The 22,334-nt window shown below is 45.9% G+C and overlaps 1 protein-coding gene across 1 annotated transcript; it reads left to right on the top strand.

Moving 5' to 3' along the window:
* Nucleotides 1-777: 777 nt before the first annotated feature.
* On the top strand, nucleotides 778-21,205 carry LOC144110617 (uncharacterized). Its single transcript, XM_077643642.1, has 3 exons — nucleotides 778-1,861; nucleotides 6,339-6,633; nucleotides 13,409-21,205. Exons 1-3 carry the CDS (start codon nucleotides 938-940, stop codon nucleotides 19,024-19,026), a joined length of 6,837 nt encoding a protein of 2,278 aa, XP_077499768.1. The 5' UTR covers nucleotides 778-937; the 3' UTR covers nucleotides 19,027-21,205.
* Nucleotides 21,206-22,334: the final 1,129 nt, after the last annotated feature.

The following is a 22,334-nucleotide window of genomic DNA, read 5'->3' as shown; positions in this document are numbered from 1 at the left end:
GGTGCTGTCCTTTAAAGCAAAACAATAGCCAGAGCCTCTGGTGATTTTTTTTTGTTGTTACTTTCCTTGCAGCTGGTGCTTGTGCAAAAGGCTGACATGTTGGTTTTGTTGATTTAATATAAAAAACAAAACGTGACAAACGTATCTTCATTTATTAACACAATTTTCACTATATTTACTGTTTGCCCAGTCACCAAGCTCCCATCCAATTATGTCATATCCCTTGCTAAATACCATCACTGTGTGGTGACACCTCAGCGCCATGAATTGGTATTTTTTTCGAGTTAATTAAAACATTAAAAACCGCAACATACGTGGTGCGACCGATACTAATAGCGTCACTATAATTCGGACTATGCTACCAACAGGAAAAACAATGCACTGAAATTGTGTCTCACGGTCCCTTTAAGTGCTTCTCAGTTGAAGAAACCAAATTAACTTGAGAGAAGAAATTCCATTGAAATCTTTTAGCGGTCGTGAAAGAATACCACGCGGTGATCCTTGTATTCTAATGTCTAACGCATTTTTGAAAGAAGAAAACACTCGATAAAATTAGGTGTACTACAACCGCTTCTGACAAAAACGAACTACGCTGTCGGCATCAGTTCAATCGTGAAATAAAAAGCAAATGGAATATATATTTTAATTTCGAGCATAAATAAAAGTATAAAGGTGGTCCGGTAACGCTCGTTTGAGTTTCGGTTTTGCTTTTCTGTGGTCATTATAGCCCAAGTACTGAACTAAATAAGGACTTTCTATTGCCAGCGACACCACTACAAATTTAAACAATAAGCCGAATAATAATGGCGCTGTCGGAGCATGCTGCGTATCGCTAATAGGAAGCTGTTATGCCACATGTTGGTCTGAGTGTCGGCTTCACGTGGTTTTTGCCGCAATGCGCGCCGTAGCGCGTGCATGTTGAATTTGAACTGCCATCATGCCTGGAAACGTAAGCAAAGCCGCCAGGCGGCTGTCAAAGTGGCGCGCCGACACATGCCGAGTACTTTCTCGGGCCGCGTGCAGCGACAGTCTTTCCGACACCGTGCGCGGCGTCCTTCGAAAAACCGCCAACATCTTCAAGACCATCAAGGATGATGCTTTCGACGAAGAACAGCGCGTACAACTGTCGCGGGAACTGGTCGCCGTCTTGTGCCAAGTGTCATCTAACCTGCATTTTCGCGCGCGCGATCTGCTCCTCGCCGTCGAGTCTGTTGGCGTTACTGCTCGATTCGATTACTGGGACAATCAGTGTGCGCTTCTGTCTTACGTGGTGGACCTCGCGCTTGCTCTCAACGAGCCGTCCGCGGTCTCCAAGGTTCTGTTCATCCTCTCGAAGAGCAAGCACCGGGTCTGGGACGCCCTCGTACAAACGGAGGCGATCGCGTCGACCGCAGCACTCGACGAACGTGACAGGGTGCTCGACGTGTTTCGCTGGCTGGCGTCCTATTGCCCGCGCACGTGCACGAACCCCGAGCTCTACTTTAAGTTCGTCGCTTGTGCCGCTTGTCTAGCGAGGCGGATGCGCGAGCGCGGCTGGAAGACCGTCAAGCCCACCGTGTTGTCCATTGAGCCCGCTGAGTTCGACTTCGAGGAGTGGTTCACCGCCCATCCCACGTTGGTCGCGTTGCTGCCGCCGTCCGCGGAACCCAGACCTCGTCGGAAGGTGATCGCGCATCTCTGCAAGAGTGCGTCGAGCCACTCGGAGTTGCTGAAGGCGTGCGAGGCGATCTCGGAGTCTGGCAGCGGCTCCGGGACCAACATCAGATCGACGTGCGATGCGGAAGCGACGACGGAGGACGACTTCTTCACCATCGTGGACGACGGGATGGAATCGCGGGAGCAGGCGACTGTAGCGTCTCAGGTTTGTGGACGTCAGGCATCAACGTTCGTTTTGTCTGTTACTGTGGTGCCAAGCGCCGATTTCCAACAGGAAAGTTTTGTGTAGGAAGCCCAGATGATGTGTGCACGGGTTAAATTTGCACCTTGAGGTAGTGAACCTTCTAATAAACCTAATTACTAATTTAGTCATAAAACTAGAAAAAAATGCTGTAATTGCGGAGAACAGCGTAGTGTTTAGAATTATTTGTGCCTTTTGCAATGCATGGTCTGTGTCTGCTAGGTGGTCTGCTTTTTTCATAATCAATCATATTACTCGTTTATGCCTCCTGTCGTGCATTGTCTCATTTGGTCTGTGTAGTTTGTTTATGAACCACGTAGCTTGAGTTGCTTGAACGGCTCTGCCGGACTTTCACTGCAGTTGCTCGCTCTAGACTTGCTTGTTTTTTTTTACTGACAAAAAAATAATACAGCTGCTTAACCCCGGGGGGGTATAATGAGTGATCAGTGCTATCTGATTCACAGAATGAGTAACACAGTGACGAGGCCAGGCCTGGCTGCTACTGCCACTGATCAAACACAAAATAGCTACAGTAGCGTATGAATGATTGGGTGCATATGTGGTTGAGGAGAAGTAGTACATTCTGCATCATTGGAGCATGTGGATGGGACGATCATAATGACGCTGACTCAAACATGAAACCGGTGCAACTAGACTGATACAGCCATAGCTTCAGATGGTTGCCGTCACGGTCTGGTATCACCATTACATGAGACTTTATTACCTTATACTCCGTTTCATACATAACAGGCAATGCAGCGAAGGCTGCGGAAGTAGTGTGCTTGCAAAACCATATTACTCTGCCACGTTTCATTCGTTCCTCTCAAAGCCTTAGTGAGTGTTCGGGTGAAAACAGGGAGTAGTATAAAATGAAGGAGTTGCATTGGGAATCACTTTTGAAGCTGTGAGGTGCTCATTGTTCGGGTCCATCAACTATGATTTTCACCGAGTGTGCACTGCGTTTCAGGTGCAAATGGAGCAGAGTGATTCACACTATCAGCCACGTATCATACCAACACATGTCATTGTTACTTCTCGAAGTCTTGATGAGTAGCAGGACGGAATTCTGGCAAGGGGTAAAACAGTTGTGCAGGAGGTTGTCGGTCACGGTACTTGATATCTGTCTAAACGAAGTATGCCTGTGTTCAGTTTGGTTGTATGGCAAAACTGAAAGGCTGCATCACATGGGGCCGCATGACTGTTTAAACTTTGGGCACATTACATGTGCTGCACCATGAGCAGGTTAGCGGCTTCTGTTACGCTAGAAGTGTTGAGAGGGAAGAGGTAGTCGCAAAAAAACTGCAGCTTCGACAAAAAGTGGTTTTTGTACCTTTCGTGAGGGCAGCCCTCACTACATCGTACTCCTTCTGAGTTTTTAAATGCATGATGTTCTACTGTGCTGAAATCAACCCATGGTATTTTTCTAGTTACCCAATGGACTCCTAAATCTAGGCTTTCATAACACAGTTTGTTCTACAGCCAAGTTACCTCCACGCGGAACAACTGACACAGCATGATATAGTAGTCCAGTTGTCAAACCATCTGTGATTGTGGATGAGTGCTTGGAAAAACTGCACGGATACGGCTTGGCTCATGAGCAGAAGGATGTAAAAAAAAAAAGCATGTAGAAATTCAATAGTGCAGGTGTGATGGGTCGCAACAGTACATGACTGTGTAACGTTGCGTGCTACTTCCTGGGCTGGCCTTTTAGAAAAAGTGGAGAATTGATATTAGTTGTGCTAAAAATGGCACTTCTGCAACGAAGTACTTTTTTTTTTTCAGCTCATTACGCTCTACTTTTTACGTGAAGTAAACTGTTTTTTACTTTAGTACTACTGGATCAGCCCTTTAGGTCCCGCTCGCTAGTGTTTCTAGCTCTGAATCGTCACCTCAATGCACAACTTCACTAGTGCACAGGTATAATGAGGGGTTGTTCTATCATATTTTGCGGTTTGTGAGTCATGTGAACAGCAGTGAAGGAGAAGCTTTTTGATTGGGGGGTTTCATCACACAACATTGGTGTGATGTTTGAAAGTGTGTACTTTTCTCTTCCTCGGAAATTCATTGGCTCGATTTAGACTGCCCAAAACCTGGTAAATTGTGGCACATAGAGAACTCATGTCAGGCTTTAAAAAGAAAACGAAACTTTGCACACTAGACATCACACATACCTCTAGTGTTAGAAGTATAAATACCTACCGCATTCATTTTCCTTCTGAACCTAGCGGATGGAGTGTTGGATAACTGTCTTATGAAAACATTTTCAGTCATTCTCACTGCATGCCCCAGAAGCAACTGTTTTGGTTTGGAAACTTTTGGTGAAGACTGTGCATATGTTTTCTATCAAGATGACCCTTTTGTGTGTGCTTGTGAGGTGAGGTGTAACATAGTGCACAGCAATGAATAGGGCATATGTGCTCAGTGCCTGCTGGTGTGTAGAGGGAGAAAATGAACATTAAGGTAGTTCAAGAAAAGCTCCCCAGATGGAGCTCATAGTCCAGGGCATCGATGTTGGCGGCCACCATCATCTCCTGGTCGACCAGCCATTACTAGTCTCTGAAGCCAGAGCTCGTGAGCTGCTTCCCTCTTGTGGTTTGGGTGGGGCGGGGGATGGATCCGACAGAAGGGATGGGCTGCCAATGGCAGACCATATGGAAGAGATGGGCCCAGCAAAAGGATAGCCAGGGGGACTAATAGAGAGATGAACTTAGGAATAAAACAGTTGTGGGGAGCAGATATTGGTCAGCGATTGCTAAAAGATGGTTGCTCCCGGATGAGTGAGATTGGGCAAGGGGACGAAAATAGCATCACCGAGAGTGGTGTAGGGCAGCAAGAAAATTATTGAGGGAGAAAGGATTGTCACATTCCGAGCTTGATGCCTGTTCTCTGAGGGCGTGGAGGGATAATCCTTGGGCCAGTGCAAGAGCATGCAGGGAAGCTAGCGTAGCCAGGCACCTAGACCAGATGATATGTTTGGTAGAGTGTGTGGATATGTGTTCAAGTAAGTGGGTGGTGGGTGGAATAGGACAGCATGATGGTAGCACCTACACATGTGCTGCAAGTGGGTGAAGGTGGTGATCAAAGCATTAATGTAGGTATGTTTTGCATTCTGGATTGCCTGGGCCACTGTCTGTTCCTCTAGGAGTGGAGCAGCATGGAGACCAATTTCACTTGCAGCATGAAAGGCATCTAACACATGTTTAACCACAATGGCCACAACACCCTTACCAGTGCACAAAACCTGCATCTGAAGCCATGTGAAGGTCCGTCACAGTAACATGGCACAGTAGTCCTGGTGTACTGCGTGGCGAGTCGGGCCCAAATATTGTGGGATAGGGAGTACTATTAAGTGTGCACATGCTAACGCGAGAGCATCATAGTGTCAGGTGAGGGAATTGAGGCTGTGTATCCGTGGGAGGTCAGGATGGAGCAGCCCTAAGGTGACATACATAGGCGTTGAAACTGTGCGATGTGGTGTGGTTCAAGTAGTTCTTCCAATGTACTTTGCATCCCGAACACCTCAAGTTTGCGAGTGGTAGTTTCTAAGGGGAGGTGTAGAGTGATCTTGGTGGCCCTGCAAAGGGGAGTGATTTGGGTGTTTTGCTCAGTCTTGGCGAGATTCTGGTGGGGTAGGTGAAAGCGAGTGCGTATCAGGTGCAGCATGTCAGCCTCACCTAACACACACAACGTTTGTAAATGATGCGATTTGCCTTGGCAAATCATACCATGGAGATATAGGCCGAAAGCCCTGATGCACTGGTGAACTGGCACAGGTTGACCTTGACGGAGAATGCGAGAAGGGTGAGTGGCTACTGTGTGGTATTTTCACGTGGATGCTGAGCAAAGTCACTTGCCCACTGTGGATGCTGGCTTCCACCCACAGATGCAGTACTGCTCATGCTGCCCAATAAATGAATGACACGTTTCTTTTTCGGTACAGGAGAGCATATGATTCCCTTCACTACTGCTGCTGAATTAAAAGTGCTTCTGTTATTGGGCTTCCTGGCCCATGCACCAAAAGTTTTCGAAGACAAAAATTAGTACCTCCTTCTTTTCCCCCTTCAATTTTCTTATTGACATTAGGTTAACTTGCACTGCAAACACAGTGGCTGTGATGCTACTGGTGTCCTATGTGGCCAGTGTTTCTTGTGTTCTAAGACTATAATATTTGAATGAATTGATGTTTCCCTGTGTCAGAGTTGATTGCCTCGACAAAAACATCGATGGTTAGTTTCCCTGTGTGAGAGTAATCGCAGCAGAGCTTTCATGTCCGCGTGGATTGCCATGTTCGCATTTTCTCTTTGGTCTCTGAGTGTTCGCAACCAGATGAGATACTCTTGCATTTTCGGGCACTCCCTATGTGGTAAGCTGAATTCTGTGGGCTAGAGCGGCTCTATTCTGGTTTGTGTCCTTTACACAACATTCCTTTTTTTTACTCTAGGTTGAAGACCAGCAGCTGCAGGTGATTCTGGAGTCAACGTTGAGCCGCATACGTTCAAGCCTAGCCAGTCCCCACGTGACTGACAATGAACCCAACTCTGAGCTCATTAGTGAGGCCAGCCTCTCTCCACTTAACACTCGGGGTTTCTTGGACAAGCTTCTGGGGTGCACTGGGGCTGGAGACGATGCAGCTGGTGCACCTGAGGACGTGCGGAAGCCCAGGAAGAGGCTGGACTACACAGATCAAAAACCGCCAGATGAGGCGAGTGGACTCGATGGTGATGTAGCAGACGAAGGTGAGCATCCTGCTGCAAAAGCTGAAGGTGGTGCAGGTCCCTACTCTGGCCCTTTTCATAACACTAATGTACTGGGGTCGCCTTCTATAGTCTTCTTACTCTTGTACCAGTCTATCAAATTAGTCTCCAGGAAAATTCTTTGGGACGCAGTGGCCTGGAGTGGAGCAAGTGTATCCTCTCATATTTGCAGGCCTTTCAGGTAATTGGCTTGAGTGATTGTGTCAAAATAAATGTTTTACTGCACACTTGCACTCTGTTAACTTTCATTGCTGATAGTGCAGTCTGCAAGTTCACAAGATGTGGCACGATTTAATGATATTCTAGTGCAGGGCCACAGTCTTATTTTGCTTACTGGCTTCAGGTGGCCAAAGCTTTATGTCGAACGTTGACATGCGAAGCCATTTGTCTTCTTATTTCTCTAATTTCACTTGTTTAGTAAGTGGCAGCAACAACGAAATGGCAGGCACACACTGGATACTAAAAAAGAAACATGCAACATAATAAACCTGGCACAGTGAAAAAATTTTTGTGCCTTTGACTAGACTGCAGATGTGCTTGCATAGTGTTAGCTGCCTCCTTCCCCTGACAGTTTGCCCTAGTTGGTAAAAAAACATGAAGGAGCACCTTGATTTCTGTGCCATCCATCAGTATATGCAGAGACAGCATCTTATCATGTTTAGTAAACAGCTTGCATGGCGCCTGCATGACCTGTGATCCTCTGAAGCAGAAAACACAGGTTATACCCCAGTGCATGTGATGTGTGGCGCTCTATAACATTTCATGGGAGTTCTGTGCTCCCTAAACCAATTCAGAAAGTGCAGCCAGATAAAGGAGAACTTCCAGGATGACAGCTTTGGGGGGTGCAGCTGTTAGTGTGCTCACACTGGCTGACGGAGTAGAATAAATTAAATGTATCAGAAGAAGTTTCTTGATGAGGCAGCACTCTCTTTTTGTCTGTGATGGTTTGGGCTCAAGCAGTGGTCATGAGCGATGACATTGTTCATGGCAATATAAGTCTCCTGTGAGCGCATTTTGAAGTAGCCAAACAACTGCCTTCCGGTGAACCATGTACGACTTTTGTAGATTATGTTGATTTTAGTGTCTCACATTGCTGTTGCAGCCAGTATTGCACATCTAAGGAAACATTGTAACATCACTTTCTAGGCAAACATGGTGTATACAGTGGAGTAGTCAGTGGAAACATAGTGACATGCCTGTGTGCCTTTCATGCTGGGGGTTGTGCCATGTGAGTGTCAAAGTACTGCGTGGGACGGTAGATCTGGTGTGAACGGCTTGAGATTAAGCGACCGAAAACTGACAGATTAGGTTCTTCGGTCATGGCTAAAGTGAAAAAGATTTGCTTTTTATGTATAGAATCAGGAACAGTATTACTGGTTGAACAGGGAATGCTAATTTCAATTCATCTCTTAAAATTGCGCAAAGTTAGATGAAAAAAGGGCATACGATCACAGCACAGGGCAGCACAAAACATGCAAAAGCGGCGGCACGGTGGTGACGACAACTGATCCTACGTGGGAGACTGCATGTGTTAATGAAGTGGAGGATTTGCTGCCCTCAATGATGCTGTGCACATTTCTGAAGCGCTGCCTCTCAAATGATATCGACTTATACACTGCTACCGTCTTATGTGCCATCTCTGTATTTTTTTCAGGCTCTCTGCTCTTTAATACCCCTGTCACACAGCCAGTTTCAATGGCCATCGAGCCGAGGGCCTTCGAAATTGTCAATCGCCATTGAACTCGAAGTAGTTGTGTCGCTGCTACACGGCAAATCTCAGTGGCTATTGAAATGGTTCTCGTTTCTTACGCCAAGCTTGTGTGACGCCACAATCGCTACTTTGGATTTTGCGCAAATGACAAAAATATTTCATAAATATATACTAAATGCTGAAATACACGCATACGTGCATGTCGTTTAACACCCTTATAGTTCCGCATACGCGACGGATGCCGCGCGTTGTTTTAGCGCAATCTACTGACACATACAGACACTGCTGTAGCCACTCGAGTACAAGACGAGTCAAAACCAAGCCAGTCTAATTGCATCGGAGCGCTGCTTCGTAAGGCTTAACACCTGGGAAATCTCCTTTATACCTGAAAATCAAAAGCTATTTGTCTCTTGAAACTTTATGTGAGGTTAAGAATGGGCAAATTTAAGGCAAATACCACAGTTTAGAACCTTTGAGGGATTAGCGACGAAGCTGTTATCGCTGTGAAGCGGGCGGGCAGGGCGTTGCCATGTTGTCAACTCTACGTACGCAAGCAACGCAAAGACTGCAAAGTAAAAATTAATGTGCTTAAAGAGCTTAAAACCAGACAGATACAATTTTAAAATTATTGTACAGACTGATTGCATTAATGTTTAGCCAAATAATGTTTGTTCATGCTTTTGCACCATGAATGCATCGTATATGAAAGTGCGCATTGGAGTCGCTTGAAGCAACGCTAGCAACCTTGGGCAGCGCTCGGAGGCCCTCTAAATCTCGATGGAGTTCCGCGCTGCTCCGTTGACTCGATAGACTATTGACTCAGTGGCCATTGAAACTGACCGTGTAGCAGCGCTGTATCGCCTTTGAGTCGATAGACTATCAGTTCGAGGGCTTTCGAAGTGCCCGTGTGATGGGGGTATTAGTTGGCTTGAACAAGTGTAATTTAAAAAAAAATTCATGAGGTCTCGAACTCCTCTCTCGTTATATGAGGTCACATTATATACAGGTAAGTGCATGACTGCTAGAAACAGCGCAAAGACGACGACATGGACGACGAAAAAAAACACCTACAGACAAAACAGTACACTTACAGACAAAACAGTGCCTATCTTGTCTGTAATTATTATTTCTCGCTGTTCACGTCTTCTTTGCACTGTTTCTAATAGCTCAATGTGAACCAACTATCCCGAACCAGAACTTTAATTACATAAATGAAGTACATTAGCAATATTAGCCATAAAGTTGTGCAACAATCCTGAAGGCATGTGCCAATATCTCAATTGCATTGTTCAACGGCAGCTCACATATTTTTTGCTGGAGACTGCATTTGTTCTTAGTTTGTCAGTTCTGCTAACATGGGATTTCGATTGTGCTCACCTGTCGTTGTTCCCAGCATTGGGGCATTTCAAGATGGCAGTCTACTGATCCAAAAGTTCTTCAAACTATTTGATGGACTTTGTAATGCAACTGTTGCGTGAGGCAGTTTGGACGCAGATCTTTTCGTTGTACAAAAAAAAAAAAAATTGGGGTCCTTAAGCATTAGTTGTTGGTGCCTGTAAGTCTTCTACTTGAGTAGTGAAAATTGCAGTTCAACTTCGCGGAAGCCTCGCTTTCGTCAGTGTGTTACCACAATTAGTGAGGATGGGGCCACGGGTAGTTACTAGCCGCCACGGTGGCTCAGCTGTTATGTTGCTCGGCTGCCGACCCATAAGATGCTGGTTCGATCCCGGCCGTGGCACTCACATTTCGATGGAGGTGAAATGCGAGAGACCTTTCTACTGAGAAATGTCAGTCAAAAATGTCAAATGTCAAAATGTCAAAGCCTGAGTTGCTTTGGGATGTTAAACCTCAAACTAACTATATTATCTACCTAAAGGGTAGTTAGAAGATCAGACGAAAGTCGGATGAAGGAGCACAGTTCATCCATCACTGCATCTTCACTTTGGGACAAGGTAGTGAAATACTAGTAAGGCTGTCTTTCTTGCTAGACTATCTTGGTTGGCCTTGTCTGTCAGGAGAAGCACATTTGAGAGGCAGTGCTCATCTAGTTTCATCATGAATTACTACAACACAAATCAGGCAGGCTCAGGGAAAGATGCACATTTAAAAGGCAAAGGCGGGCTAGTTGGTGGTTAACAGGGGAGTGCATATTGCAACCGCGCAAAACGACGAGGGACGAAGAGAAGAATGCACAAGACACAACGCGGAACTTCAACTTGAAGTTCCGCGTTGTGTCTTGTGCATTCTTCTCTTCGTCCCTTGTCGTTTTGCGTGGTTGCAATATGCACTCAGGGAAAGATACATTATAAGTACTGGGTTTTGACTGAGGCTTTTCTCTTTTTTGTTTTAGGAAATGCATGCATACGCAAGTTTCAAAGTCAAATTTGTCTGTGCACACACTTTGTGAACAAAAGGGACCGAAAAAAAAAAAAGTCAATTGAAAGTCGCTGCTTATGTTGGTGCCTTTCCTTTTCTCTGTCTGCTTTGCACTGTTGTATTTTTGGTAGGCCGACTGACTATCTTGCTTTTCCACTCATTAGGAGTGCGGCTTATCATGGCTTTTAATTTTGCTTTGCCCGAAACAGTGCAGCTGTTATGGCTGTGAGCTTCTAGGGTTGTGTTTCAGTTGCTGAGTAGCCAGCTGGGAAGCAAGCTTTCAGTGGAGAAGGCCAGCTACGACAATTTTTCTGCCTGTAAAAAGAATTTTTTCCGAGAGTAGCATGTCAAGAGAGAGCCCTAAAAACAAGAAATGGCATTCGTCATAGAAGTGATGGCATCAGAAATTGGTCACAAAGATCGTTGTTCTTAAAACTGAAACTCAAAAAATAGGGGCGGCCATTATCAAATGCTGGAAATCACATATAAACAAGAAAACACGGAACCGTTCGGCTGTATAATTCTGGTGTTACGGCAGCTCGCTGTTGCTTGTAGAAACACATTAATTGAGCAAATGTTACAGGTGTGCATTGTAAGCGATGTGAACGCCCATGGCATGAGTTTACAGCACTGTGAACGGGGGCAGCTTTTTGTTCTGTGGTGTCTCTGTTTCATCCTTATTTCATTGCTACAGAGATAAGGCACTGCTAAGGTCTTTTATGAAGACGTTTTCAGATGTGAATTTTCACAGACGATGCAGATTTTCTATTGATTCTGTCTGAATCAGGGAAGGACAACCTCACCACATTGTCGCATGGAAGAGACGTTACTGGCTGCGCTAAGCTGCGGCTTAGCCAGTAATAATGGCTCATACCATAAAACAGATTGCTGTATGCCACCAAACATGTGCGATGTGCACATTAGTGTACAGCTGGTGCATTCGTGCCCCTGATGGCTACACTGTGTTTCAGTACGGTAATCACTCCTGAAAATTTGTGAAACTACCACAGTGCCAGACCTAGGGCTGCGAAGCCTCATTTTGGTCTCCAACCTTTCGCTTTACGCCATCTGTAACCTGTTTACGTCCGATAGGCCCCAGCTTGAGGAGGGCTCTTGGTGTCCTGGATTTATGTCATATCTGCTAAGTTGTCTAATTGCCGGACACTTTTGCAGGTGTATATGTCGTTTGCTACATAATTTTTTAAATGTTTAAAACAACTACTAGCTCTCTAATAAGTGTGGAACTTTGTCACAATCAGTTTTGTGACATATTCAGCACATTAAGAAGCATCCCAGCCAAAGTGAAATTTCATTGTAGTTGGAGTTTAAGTAGAAAATAAGTAGAAAACTGTGGCATCTTTTCTGCCATTTACAGTCATGTTAGTACAGTAAAAGCTCGTTAATTTGAACTTGGTTAATTCGAACTGACCCCCGGCGGGTCCCGGAACAGCCCTGTGTACTTCAGTGGGGGAAAACTCCTGATAATTCGAACAAGTCAGCTTCCACTACAGTTCCGCTACCCATAGCGAGTAAAACACGCTCCAAATTTACCAGAGATGTAAAACAATGGAAAAAAAAAACAGTGCACGAGGCTCACGGAGCCTGCGTTCCGGTACATGCCGTAGCAGGTTTTCACTGCCGGAGCACTCGCCCGAGCCGCTGATGCTTCAGCGCTAGCTGTTCTAGGTTTTCGTTGTGCCGCGGTCGCTGGGTCGCGATCACGTGGTGTAAACAGCGTAGTATGGCGGTTCGGGCGATGGCGATTCTTGTTGGGGCCGTGAGAGCGAGCCACGTGGACTGCAGCGTGGAGACGGAGCCCTTGAGTGACGCCGATATAATTGAGGGTGCATGCTCCCAGCAGACGTCGCAGCGCTCACATGCGGTGAACACAACCGACAGTGATATGAGTCCAACGGCGGCAACGAAACTATGGCACTGCCAACACACGAAGTAGTGTCGGTGCTCGATGTTGTAGCACGGCACTTCTCTGTGAATGAGAACTGTGGCATTGCGCAGGAGCTTTGGGCAAGCTGCAGATGATGCTGATGGAGTCTCGGCAGAAGAAATGCAAGCAAATGCACTTCGCTGACTACTTCTAATTTTGACAACCCTTACCCCTAAATAAACATGTTTTGGAGCATAAATAGCGTCATGTATTCCAGCACTAAAGCTCAATGATCACGCGAATTAATTCATTCCAGTACTTGTTTTTGGTGCATAACTGGCTGATCAATTTATTTCATTTGCCATTAGGACCGGATGAATTAAATTCTCAGAATATGCCTGCCACAAAAGTGTAATAGCAGCTAACTCACGATAATGAGTCTAGATGTGACTGCTTCGGGTTCTGCCCGCGTGGCGGGTTGCTATGACTGCTCATTCTAGCGCCCGTTCGGTAATTCGAACTTCGCTTAATTTGAACAATTTTCCCGTCCCCGTCGAGTTCAAATTAATGGGCTTTTACTTTATTGCATCTGCTATGCAGGGATAAGGGCATTTTGACTTTAATTGCGTTATTTTTCCAGCTTCATTTTCAGCTGTAAGGTTTGATATCCTTTATCATTGTGGGCTGATTATTTCTGTCCGGTGTTTTTTTTGTGGATTTTTTTGTGCCTTGCATGTGTGGTAAAAAGTACAGGCACGAATGATGTGTTTTTGAATGGGACGCAGGTCATGGAAGCAAAGGCAGCACTCAGGAGGAGAGAGCATCAGGAGATGAAAGCTGTGCAGAAGCAACTCCATATTCTGCAGATTCGCCACATAAAATCCAAAAGCAGAGAAGAAAGAAGAAGGCTCGTCGCCGCAAGGCGAGGCAAGCGGAGACTGCCTCGTATGTGACAGAGGCAGCTGAAGAGTGTGGAGTGCCTTCTGCAGTCACTGTGGGCAATGAAGTAGGCGAACCTTCAAGCCTCCAACCTTCTGGCCGAAAATGCATGGCGGCAGTGTCTTCAATTTCAGATGCTGTTACTGCACGGCATGATGAGGGAACTCCTTTGAAGAGGTCTAAGCGATATAGCAGCACTAATGACTCTCCGGTGAAAGAGTTGTGTGACCAGGAGACTGCTAAAGCTGACAGTAAGCTGCCACTGCTGCGGGAACGCAGAGAAGCTCCTCAAGCTTCGTCGCGCTCACAAATGAGGCCGGTTGCAGAAAACGTGAAAGCAGCTTTTGTTCAATGTAGTAATGGTCATGCTGCCGGCAAACTTTCATCTCGAGAAAGCGAGGGGAAGTTGAAAGATCAGTTAGGTTTGGAAGGTGAATCTGCTGTCGAGGCTGTTGCAAACTGCCGTAGCAAAGCTCATGGGGCGAGTAAGGCTCAGGAGTGCTGGGTTATTGACTCTTCAGAAGAGGAGTCACTCCATGAGGAGTGTTTGAAAGAGAGGGATGCACACGTACCATCTGAAGATGCCAATGAGCCTTTGAGCTTGGGTGTGGAGTCAGATGGCGAAGTACCATGTACGGAGTCAAAATCTCAAGGTTCTGAAGTTAGGCCATCTGCACGGGTAGTGAAAGCTTTCTCACCACATCGGGAAAGTGGTTGCTTTGCCGGTGAAGTTGTGTCACCAAAAACTTCTGCAAAGCAGTCAGGTTCAGAAGTGGAGTCGGATGCAGAAGTAGGTTCACAGTACTCTAGGAAAGCTTGTGGGTCGAGGAGGGCTCATCGGCACGCAATTAAAAACTGTTCAGATGATGAGCCATGCAGAGAAAAAAATGTAGAGGAGAATGATGTGCACTCGGCATCTGATGATGCTGATGAAACGACTTCAAACTTGGGCACTGAGCCCTCTGAAAAAGCAGTGGTTTCAGGTTCAGAATCTGAGCCTGCAAGTTCTCAGGCTAGACCAGCCATGAAAGTGCTGAAGGCTGCCTCAACAGAGCGTGAAAATAGTTGTATTGCCAGTGTAGTGTTACCTGAAGGCAATGGAAATTGTGAACAATTATCAGTATCAGACGAAGATGAATCGGCTGAAGAAGCAATATCACAGCACTCTAGGAAGGCCTGTGGGGCGAGAAAGACTCGAAGGCTTAGGATTAGTGACTCTTCAGAAGGTGAGTCATGTAATGAGCAGAATTTAGAGGATGGAGTGCACTTAGCATCTGACGATGATGTTGAAATACCCTCAACCATGGGTGCCAAGTCTGTTGGAAAAGTGCTATCTTCGGGTTCCGACTCTCAGTCTGCAAATGAAAGTTTGCCTGATCAAATTTCGCCAAGCTCTTTTGTCAAAAAGAGGACAGTACCTTCGTTGTCCTCAAGCGTAGGAGCTGCTTCTGTTGGCCGCAAAATGGTTCGTGAAGTGAAGAAACTGCGCAGGAGTAGCAGCTCTTCGGAGGAAGAATTGCATGTCAAGCATGTCTCAAAAGGGAATGCTGAACATTTGGTACCAAGCTGTGGTAAGGAACTGCAGGCATCCGCAGGTTCTGAATGCGAGTCTTCCGAAGAAAATTCAGATGGCCGAAGCGCTGCCAGCTCTTCAGTCAAGAAGAATGGAACATCATTCTTAAGTGGAAGAGCCGCAAGGCCCTCTCCTAGTCTGTGCAAGACGGTTTCTAGAGGAAGCGCAGAGCTCAAGAACAGGATCGGTGAGCTGTCGGGGCAAGAACTACGCATGAGCCAAGTTGCCAGAGGGAACAACAAAATTTCAGCATTGAAACATACTGGAAGACTCGAAGTGTCCTCTGGTTCGGAATCTGATTTGCCACTTTCTCAGAATGCTTCTCTGTCACAAAGTGTGAAGAAAGTTAATAGAAGCAGGATTGTGAGTTCCTCGGAGCCGGACTCATCTGATGATGAGCATGAGGCTGAAGTTTCAGCGCAGCAAGAAGAGTCTGAGGATGACGAAATTCCATGCGGACAGCGGTCTCCGAGCATTTCATCATTGCAGCACATGCACCTTTCTTCTTCTGACAGTGAATCAGAAAAAGGTTCGCGGTCGCTGAAATTGCGGAGCAGATGCCGCTTGGATGCTGAGTCGGATGTTGATACCGTAGTCATGCCGTCCTGTGATGAAGAAGTGCCTTCAGAGAAACAGAGTACTGCTCGCCTCTCTCAGGCCACAACTGTTGCGGCTTCACCTGAAAGGCGTTCAGCGTCATCTTTCCCACAACTACGAGGAGCGCAGAGGTCTCAGGATGGCCGTCAAGCTGAGAGTGATGCAAACATTGGGGCAAAGCAGGACTGTGCTGAGAATTCTGTCTTTAAGCTGCCGACTCTCAAGAAGGCACGCACTGTCAGTACACGCCATGAAGCAGAATCCAAGTCTCAGGATGGACTTGGGGGCTTAAACAAGCACATTGCATCCAGCTCAAGTCCATATGAAAAGTCTGGAAAAGGAAAGACCGAACCTGTTGATGATACTCCTTTGACCAGGATGACACTGAGATCTCGCAGATCAGAGTCGTCAAAAGATGAAAATCAGGTAGAATCCGACCAAGAGGGAGTCTCAGAACCTGGCTGTGGGGATACATGTATGACTGCAAGTGGTGGGGCCACAGCCAGTACAAGTTTGACTTCCAGCGCACCAGTGCTAAAGAGTACACTACTCTTGAAGTCTAAAGTTATCAGTCTGGATCGAAGCTCTCTCAAGAAAAAACAGACTGAAGCTCATGAAGGTGCAAAGGTCAATGAGGAAAGGCGGCCATCTCCTAGGAAGCATTCAACTTCAGGGCCATTCCATTCAGAGAAGGCTATGCATGAGACGTCTTCAGAATATGACACTGATACTTCTTGTTCCAGCTTGGAAGTTTCAGACAAGCGAGTGCTGTCACAACCAGCAAAGGCCAAGCAGTCCCGTGAAGTTGAATCCAGTAAAGCTGTTACCCCACGTAAATGTGGGCAGTCAACTGCATCAGAATCAGAGCCAGAATCTCCTGACAAGTGCTGTAACCAGATAGTGGTACGCAGCTCCATGGCAGGAAGTTCAAGAAAGCAAAGGCAAGATGGTGGGAGTACAAGCCAAAGGACGCAAAGATCTCTGCGGCATTATTCAAGTACAAAGTCAGTGTGCAGAGTGCAGGTGTCGTCAAATCACGGCAGTGTCGTTAGTGACAGTGATGTTGAATCGGAATCGCCTCAAAAGCATTCAAGTCCCTTATCAAATGAAAAACCGATGTCATCTGTGATGAGACAAAAATCGGGGGCTCATTCAGATGATTCAGGTGTAGGTAGAAGTGAGCAGGTGGGTCCTGACAGTCTGCAGAAAAGCCCATCTTCACCAAGGAAACATGATATTCCAGCTGAACCTGTAGTTCAGACCAAGCGTACCAGGAGGCAGTTGATGAATGTGAGTGTTTCACTATCGTCTGAAAGAAATGAAGCTGTAAAATGCGAGAGAGCCGAAAAGCCAGGCGAAGCACCTGATACCTTAGAAAGATCGTCATCTTCAGATGAAGGCAGCATCACTGATGACAGCATTGAACAGGAATCACTTAGCAAGCGTCTATGTCCCACATCATCAAAGAAAAAACTGACAATATGTGGAAAAGGACAGAAGTCTGGTACTAATCTGGATATAGCAAACACATGCAAAAGTGAGCAGCTTGCTCCTAGCAACCAGAAAAGCCTATGTTCGCCGGTCAAGGATGATATCCCAGCTGGAGTCTTGACTCGGAGTGCAAGGAAGCGACTGTCAATAAGTAGGGAAGCTTCACTGTCGCCAGAAAAAAATGGATCGGCAAAAAGCACCAGAGCAGCACCAGATGCCACTTCAGCATGGGAAAGGCTGAGAAACGTTTCGGAGGAGATATTGGACAGTGATGCTGAGTCTGAAATGTCAAGCATAACCGACCATAGTCCTTCAGTTGCAACTCATCCTTCTTCAGCTATGCAGAGTGAGGAAGCCGCCATAGTTGAGAAACGGCTAAATGGACACAAAGTGGTTGGCGAATCCAAACGGCATTTGACGAGACTGCGTGATTCACAAGCAGGATTTTGCACAGCATCACAGTTGAAACTTCGTTCAATAAAGAATGATGCGGAAGCTGTGGCGCCATTCGCTGGCAGTCAGGGATCATCGGAGTCGCATTCGGGCTCTAACGCAGAGCAAAGTGAAAGCGTAGCCAGGTCACATGTTATGCTTGAGTATCCCAGGCAGCAATCCACTCAAGACCTCTCTCAGTCAAGCAGCAATCTCGACGGACTGACACAAGCACCTTCTTCTCTTCCCTTAGATCTTTCTGGTTACCTTCCCGGCTTTCAGAAAGAAGCAGATGCATTACAGCGGCCGCAGCGAAGGTTGGGGCAGCTTGGTAAGAAAGGTTGTGCAGTTAACATTGCTGAGCCTCTGTACTCTTACTTTGTCTCTGATAGTGAAGACAGTGGCAGTGACACTGCTAGTTTGGACAAAGAGAACCCAACGTCGCCAAAGGCAGATTCAAGCCACCGCAGAGGTTATGGGTCTGGTGCAAGAAAGAGTGGACGGCTCTCGCTGGCTGCCATATGGTTTTCCCAGTCGGAAACAAGTGAGTGCCCGAAATCATCCACTCCTGTCACCAAACGGCATGCCGTGACTAACGGAGCACTAGTGCAGCGTATCCTCTCCACTGCTACCCAGACAGATCAGTCATGTAGTGCTCGTGCAAGCATTCCGGGCAGCAAGAAGCAGGCCAGTGGAGCGAAAAAAAGGCCGACAAGAGCAAGTGTACCTCGTGGCTTCAAAAATAACAGAGCCACTGAGGCACCAACATCGTCGTCGCGCCAGATTGTTGATGCAGCAGACATGAAGGAGTCTTCAGCAAGAGCACCAGTGACAAGACGATCTGCACGCCTGAGCTTGATGCGTAGCAGCCTTTGTTCCCAGGCAGATACATCTCGCTTAGCAGCTGTCACCCAGGAGCAGGGAAACCCAAGTGATGAAAAAAGTGACGGGCGCTCAACTCGCGGTCGCTCTGTGCGGAAAACACCGTCCAGCAAAAATTACAATGCTGCTCACCCTCGGACGCCACCGGTGCGGGTAGCCCTGGACAATCTTCGGGACTTAAGTGCGACGAGGCAGCGAACAAGTGGTGTGTGCTCCACTTGTCTGCGCTCCTCCCCTGCCACTCAGGACAGTGGAACGATGACAGACGAAAGTTACCTTCACGATGAGGCCGACTTTTCGAATTCCTTGACGAGTGCCAAGCGTAGGAAGACGGACAGTGGTAGTGGTAGGGCCGAATCACAACAGAAGACTGTGGCGCCCACGCGCAAGTCCCGCCAATGCAGCGCGGAAACTCAGCAGCCAAGTGCACCAGTGCGACGCAGCACACGAACAGCTGCGAGCGTGTCACGTAGACTGAGTTATGCCTGAAGCATTGTGGCACTTTGTCACTTCTACTGCCTACAATTTTAGGCCTAGAATTTTTTTCCTGTTGTTAGTCAGGAAGTTCACCTGGAGGCATTAACTGCTTTATAATTGCAAATGAGATCCTGAATTTTCTTGGGTCTCCTCCTGTTTGCTTTTTTTTTGTATTCATATATTTGTTGCATCATTAAAACTGACTATGTTTTAAACAACTTGGATAGTTGAAACTTAGTCAGAATTCCAAGTTTCCAAAAAGAATTTGCTGGGTTCAGACTGTAGTTTCTTTTTTTTACTGCAAATTGGCAGCTAAAAGTACAGTGTCATGAAGGAATGTTATTTGCAATGGTCGAATACAAGTAAAGAAAAAAGGTGCTTTTTTTTTCTCTGTCAAAGGACCCCTTTCCAGCCATTGGCATGGCTGATTCTCATGAGCTTTCCAGCCTGAGTAGCATGACAATGAAGGGAGAGGACTAACCCCTTTCATCTGCTACTCCCTGCATTGTCATGCTAGCAGGTTCTTGAGAGATTCTTGAGAATTGGCCAAGCCACTTTATCCTTGGCTTGTATCCAACTATAGCAGTTAAGAAAACAGCCTGATCATTTCTACAGCTCCCTGAGAAGAGTGCAGTATACCAGATGTGCATGCATTGGTTGCATGTGCAGCTACACATGTAAGAACACGTGTAAGAATACAGTACGAAGGCAGTGAATAGCTTGTGCTCACGCATCTGGTGTTAGGAAATAAATAATCACGCTGTAGGAAATAAATTTCAGTGTGTTGTGAACTGAACCCTGGCTGCTTTTTTCAGAGCTGAGGGAGAACAGTTGCAGCTGCAATTTCTTGTAGTTGAACTTGAACTTATTAATGTGTGCAGATATTAAAAAAAGAAATGGTGAAAATACTTGGTTTCTCCAATCCACAGTTCATACCTCAGTCTAAAAATCATCCACCTATAGACAGGTTTACGGTTTCCTGGTGTGCATCAGTTCCCTGGGAGACCATCCACAAAGCAGTAATTATACTGAGGGAATTCTGAACGATAAGCTATATAGTAATGCTACTCAACTTTCTTTATGTGGGTGAAGGAACTTGCACAAATCCATAGCAAAGCAGGATGTGAATTCTGCACTCATGACGACTGTTCTTGTTCTAAATGCTGTTGTTTGGATGTGGTGTCACACCTTACTAAAAGGATGTGCAGACCTTTCTTGCATTGTCATCTTCATTTTTCCCAAGTTGCACTCTTTATGTGCACTAGTCATTTGATTGATCACCCGAAGCATCCTTATCCACAGTCAACGGTATTTTGTAGCTGCAGTTGTTGGGACATTTACAAAAAAGTGAAGCAAGATAACATATGTCTGTTGACGTCGTCCATAAGTGTTTGTGAAACTATTGTTGACAGGGCCCAGCATGTTGTGCAATGTGTGCACTTGTAGGTCATTTCCCCAAGCTTGTTGAAACCACATGGGGACATGTCATGACAGTCTTGTGTGGAAGGTCAGGGTGCCTGAGAGTTGCAAACACTAGTGACACGCGCAGTTGAGAATTTTCCAACTGAATAACACCCTCCGGGAGTCACTGGAAAGCTTTCCTCTGTTTTTTACTCCTTAACTGCATGAGCATTTCAACATGCCACATTGCTTACGCATTTACTTTCTTCAGAGGCTTCATAAGGAATGACATCCCAGTTCGAAAATGCCACTCATTTGCCTATATCTATTTCCTTTGCTCTTTCAATATTTTTCTTGGCTCATGACTGAGTAGACTGTGTTGTTCAATGTGGTGGCTTCCTTTTATGTGACAGTTGCTCCATGGTAGCGGGTACGTATTTCGTGGAGTGCTGTTCAGTGCTGCTTCCATGCATTGTAATACATTGTTCTGAATTACGTGAAATGCTGTACTTTTTTTTTCTCTTCATTTATGATCAATCTGTGTGTACAAGCCTATTGTACAGTGCTAATTGCATTTACTTTTCTTGACGCTTGGTACATTCATTTAAACGAAGTTTACTTAAAATGTTTTCATTGTTAGCAGACAAGTTAATTCTGATATGTGATGACTTGTTCAAAATGTTTTTAAGTGTTGACCGCTCTGTTTTATATTCTATGCTTGTTTGGTCTTCTCACAAGAAGTTGTGTGGGAGGAATTTCTTTATGGAGTGTAATAAAAGGTACAACTCCATGCAATTATTTTCTCAGTAAACCTGACAAACTCCTTAGTAAACTCGTGACGTCCATACCAAAAAGGATGGCTTGCCACCTTCTTGAAGTGAAGAGCAGCATAGCGTATCCTCTGGGACCTGCGGTGAAAAATCTGTGTCAGTGTACGCATGTTACTTGCAAAATCGGACAGTGTTGGCAACACCAATTTTTTTTCTTTTCTAGCTCATGAAACCTCTGTTTTCTGCTGGAATGATTCCTTCGTGATTAGAATGCGGTACCCTATCGATACAGGCCAACTTAGTGCACGCTGTTGACATTCCATCTGTGTGCCTATTTTTCAGTTAGTATCTGATGATGCTAGGTTTTAAGGGCACAAACACTTCTAAGGCCAAAGAGTGGCACATTTTTACGATTAGTTACGATTTTAGATATCTGCAGAGATGTGCCAGTTAAGTTCGCACACCCATGATCAACAGTGGTCACGTTGCCATGATGGCAGCATCCACCATCCGTAATGAAGATGACGCCTGGTGAGCAGGAGTCACCATGTTACATTGAGCCATTTTGAGAGCATGATGAAGGTGCTGAAACCACAATAGGCTTGCGCCACTCATAATTGTAACACCCGCAAAAGTACACATATAGCCTCGTGCTTTGAAAAAACAAACGCATTGATTACCCAAACATTTGAAGATTTACAATGTTCACGCCTAACTTGAACTTTTCAAATGCTGAATGCCTTTGTCCTGATGTTGGGTGCACGTCATCATAAGCCTGACTGCACCCATCGCAGGGCAAAGGCCTCTCCTATATCTCACCAATTAATCCTGTCCTGTGCCAGCTTCGGCCACGCTATCCCTGCCAACTTCTTAATCTCATTCACCTGCCTAAGTTTCTGCTGCCACCTGCTACGCTTGTTTTTTCTTGGAATTGAGTAAAGCAGAAATTTGTGCAAGTTAATGTTCATTTTTGCTCACAGCGGCAAAAAGACGGTGGTATAACATGAACTAGCGCAGACTATCAGCTGGGTTTCCTGCAGAACGAAACACATATATAGGCTTTAAAAGAAATTCTTGCAACCAGAAAATTTTCTAAAAGACACGTGGGAGGATAGATCCGAATTCTCTCTCGGACAATGTAATGGAAGG

This window comes from Amblyomma americanum, chromosome 11, assembly GCF_052857255.1.
Source record: "Amblyomma americanum isolate KBUSLIRL-KWMA chromosome 11, ASM5285725v1, whole genome shotgun sequence".
Lineage (NCBI taxonomy): Eukaryota > Metazoa > Arthropoda > Arachnida > Ixodida > Ixodidae > Amblyomma > Amblyomma americanum.
This window is presented reverse-complemented; position numbering and strand designations above follow the sequence as displayed.

Bases quoted from the DNA above. Each gene is read 5' to 3' on its own strand.
- LOC144110617 (XM_077643642.1), top strand. From the start codon at position 938: ATGCCTGGAAACGTAAGCAAAGCCGCCAGGCGGCTGTCAAAGTGGCGC. The intron at 1,862-6,338 runs GTTTGTGGACGT...TTTTTACTCTAG, and splicing joins AGGCGACTGTAGCGTCTCAG to GTTGAAGACCAGCAGCTGCA. The intron at 6,634-13,408 runs GTGAGCATCCTG...AATGGGACGCAG, and splicing joins TGGTGATGTAGCAGACGAAG to GTCATGGAAGCAAAGGCAGC.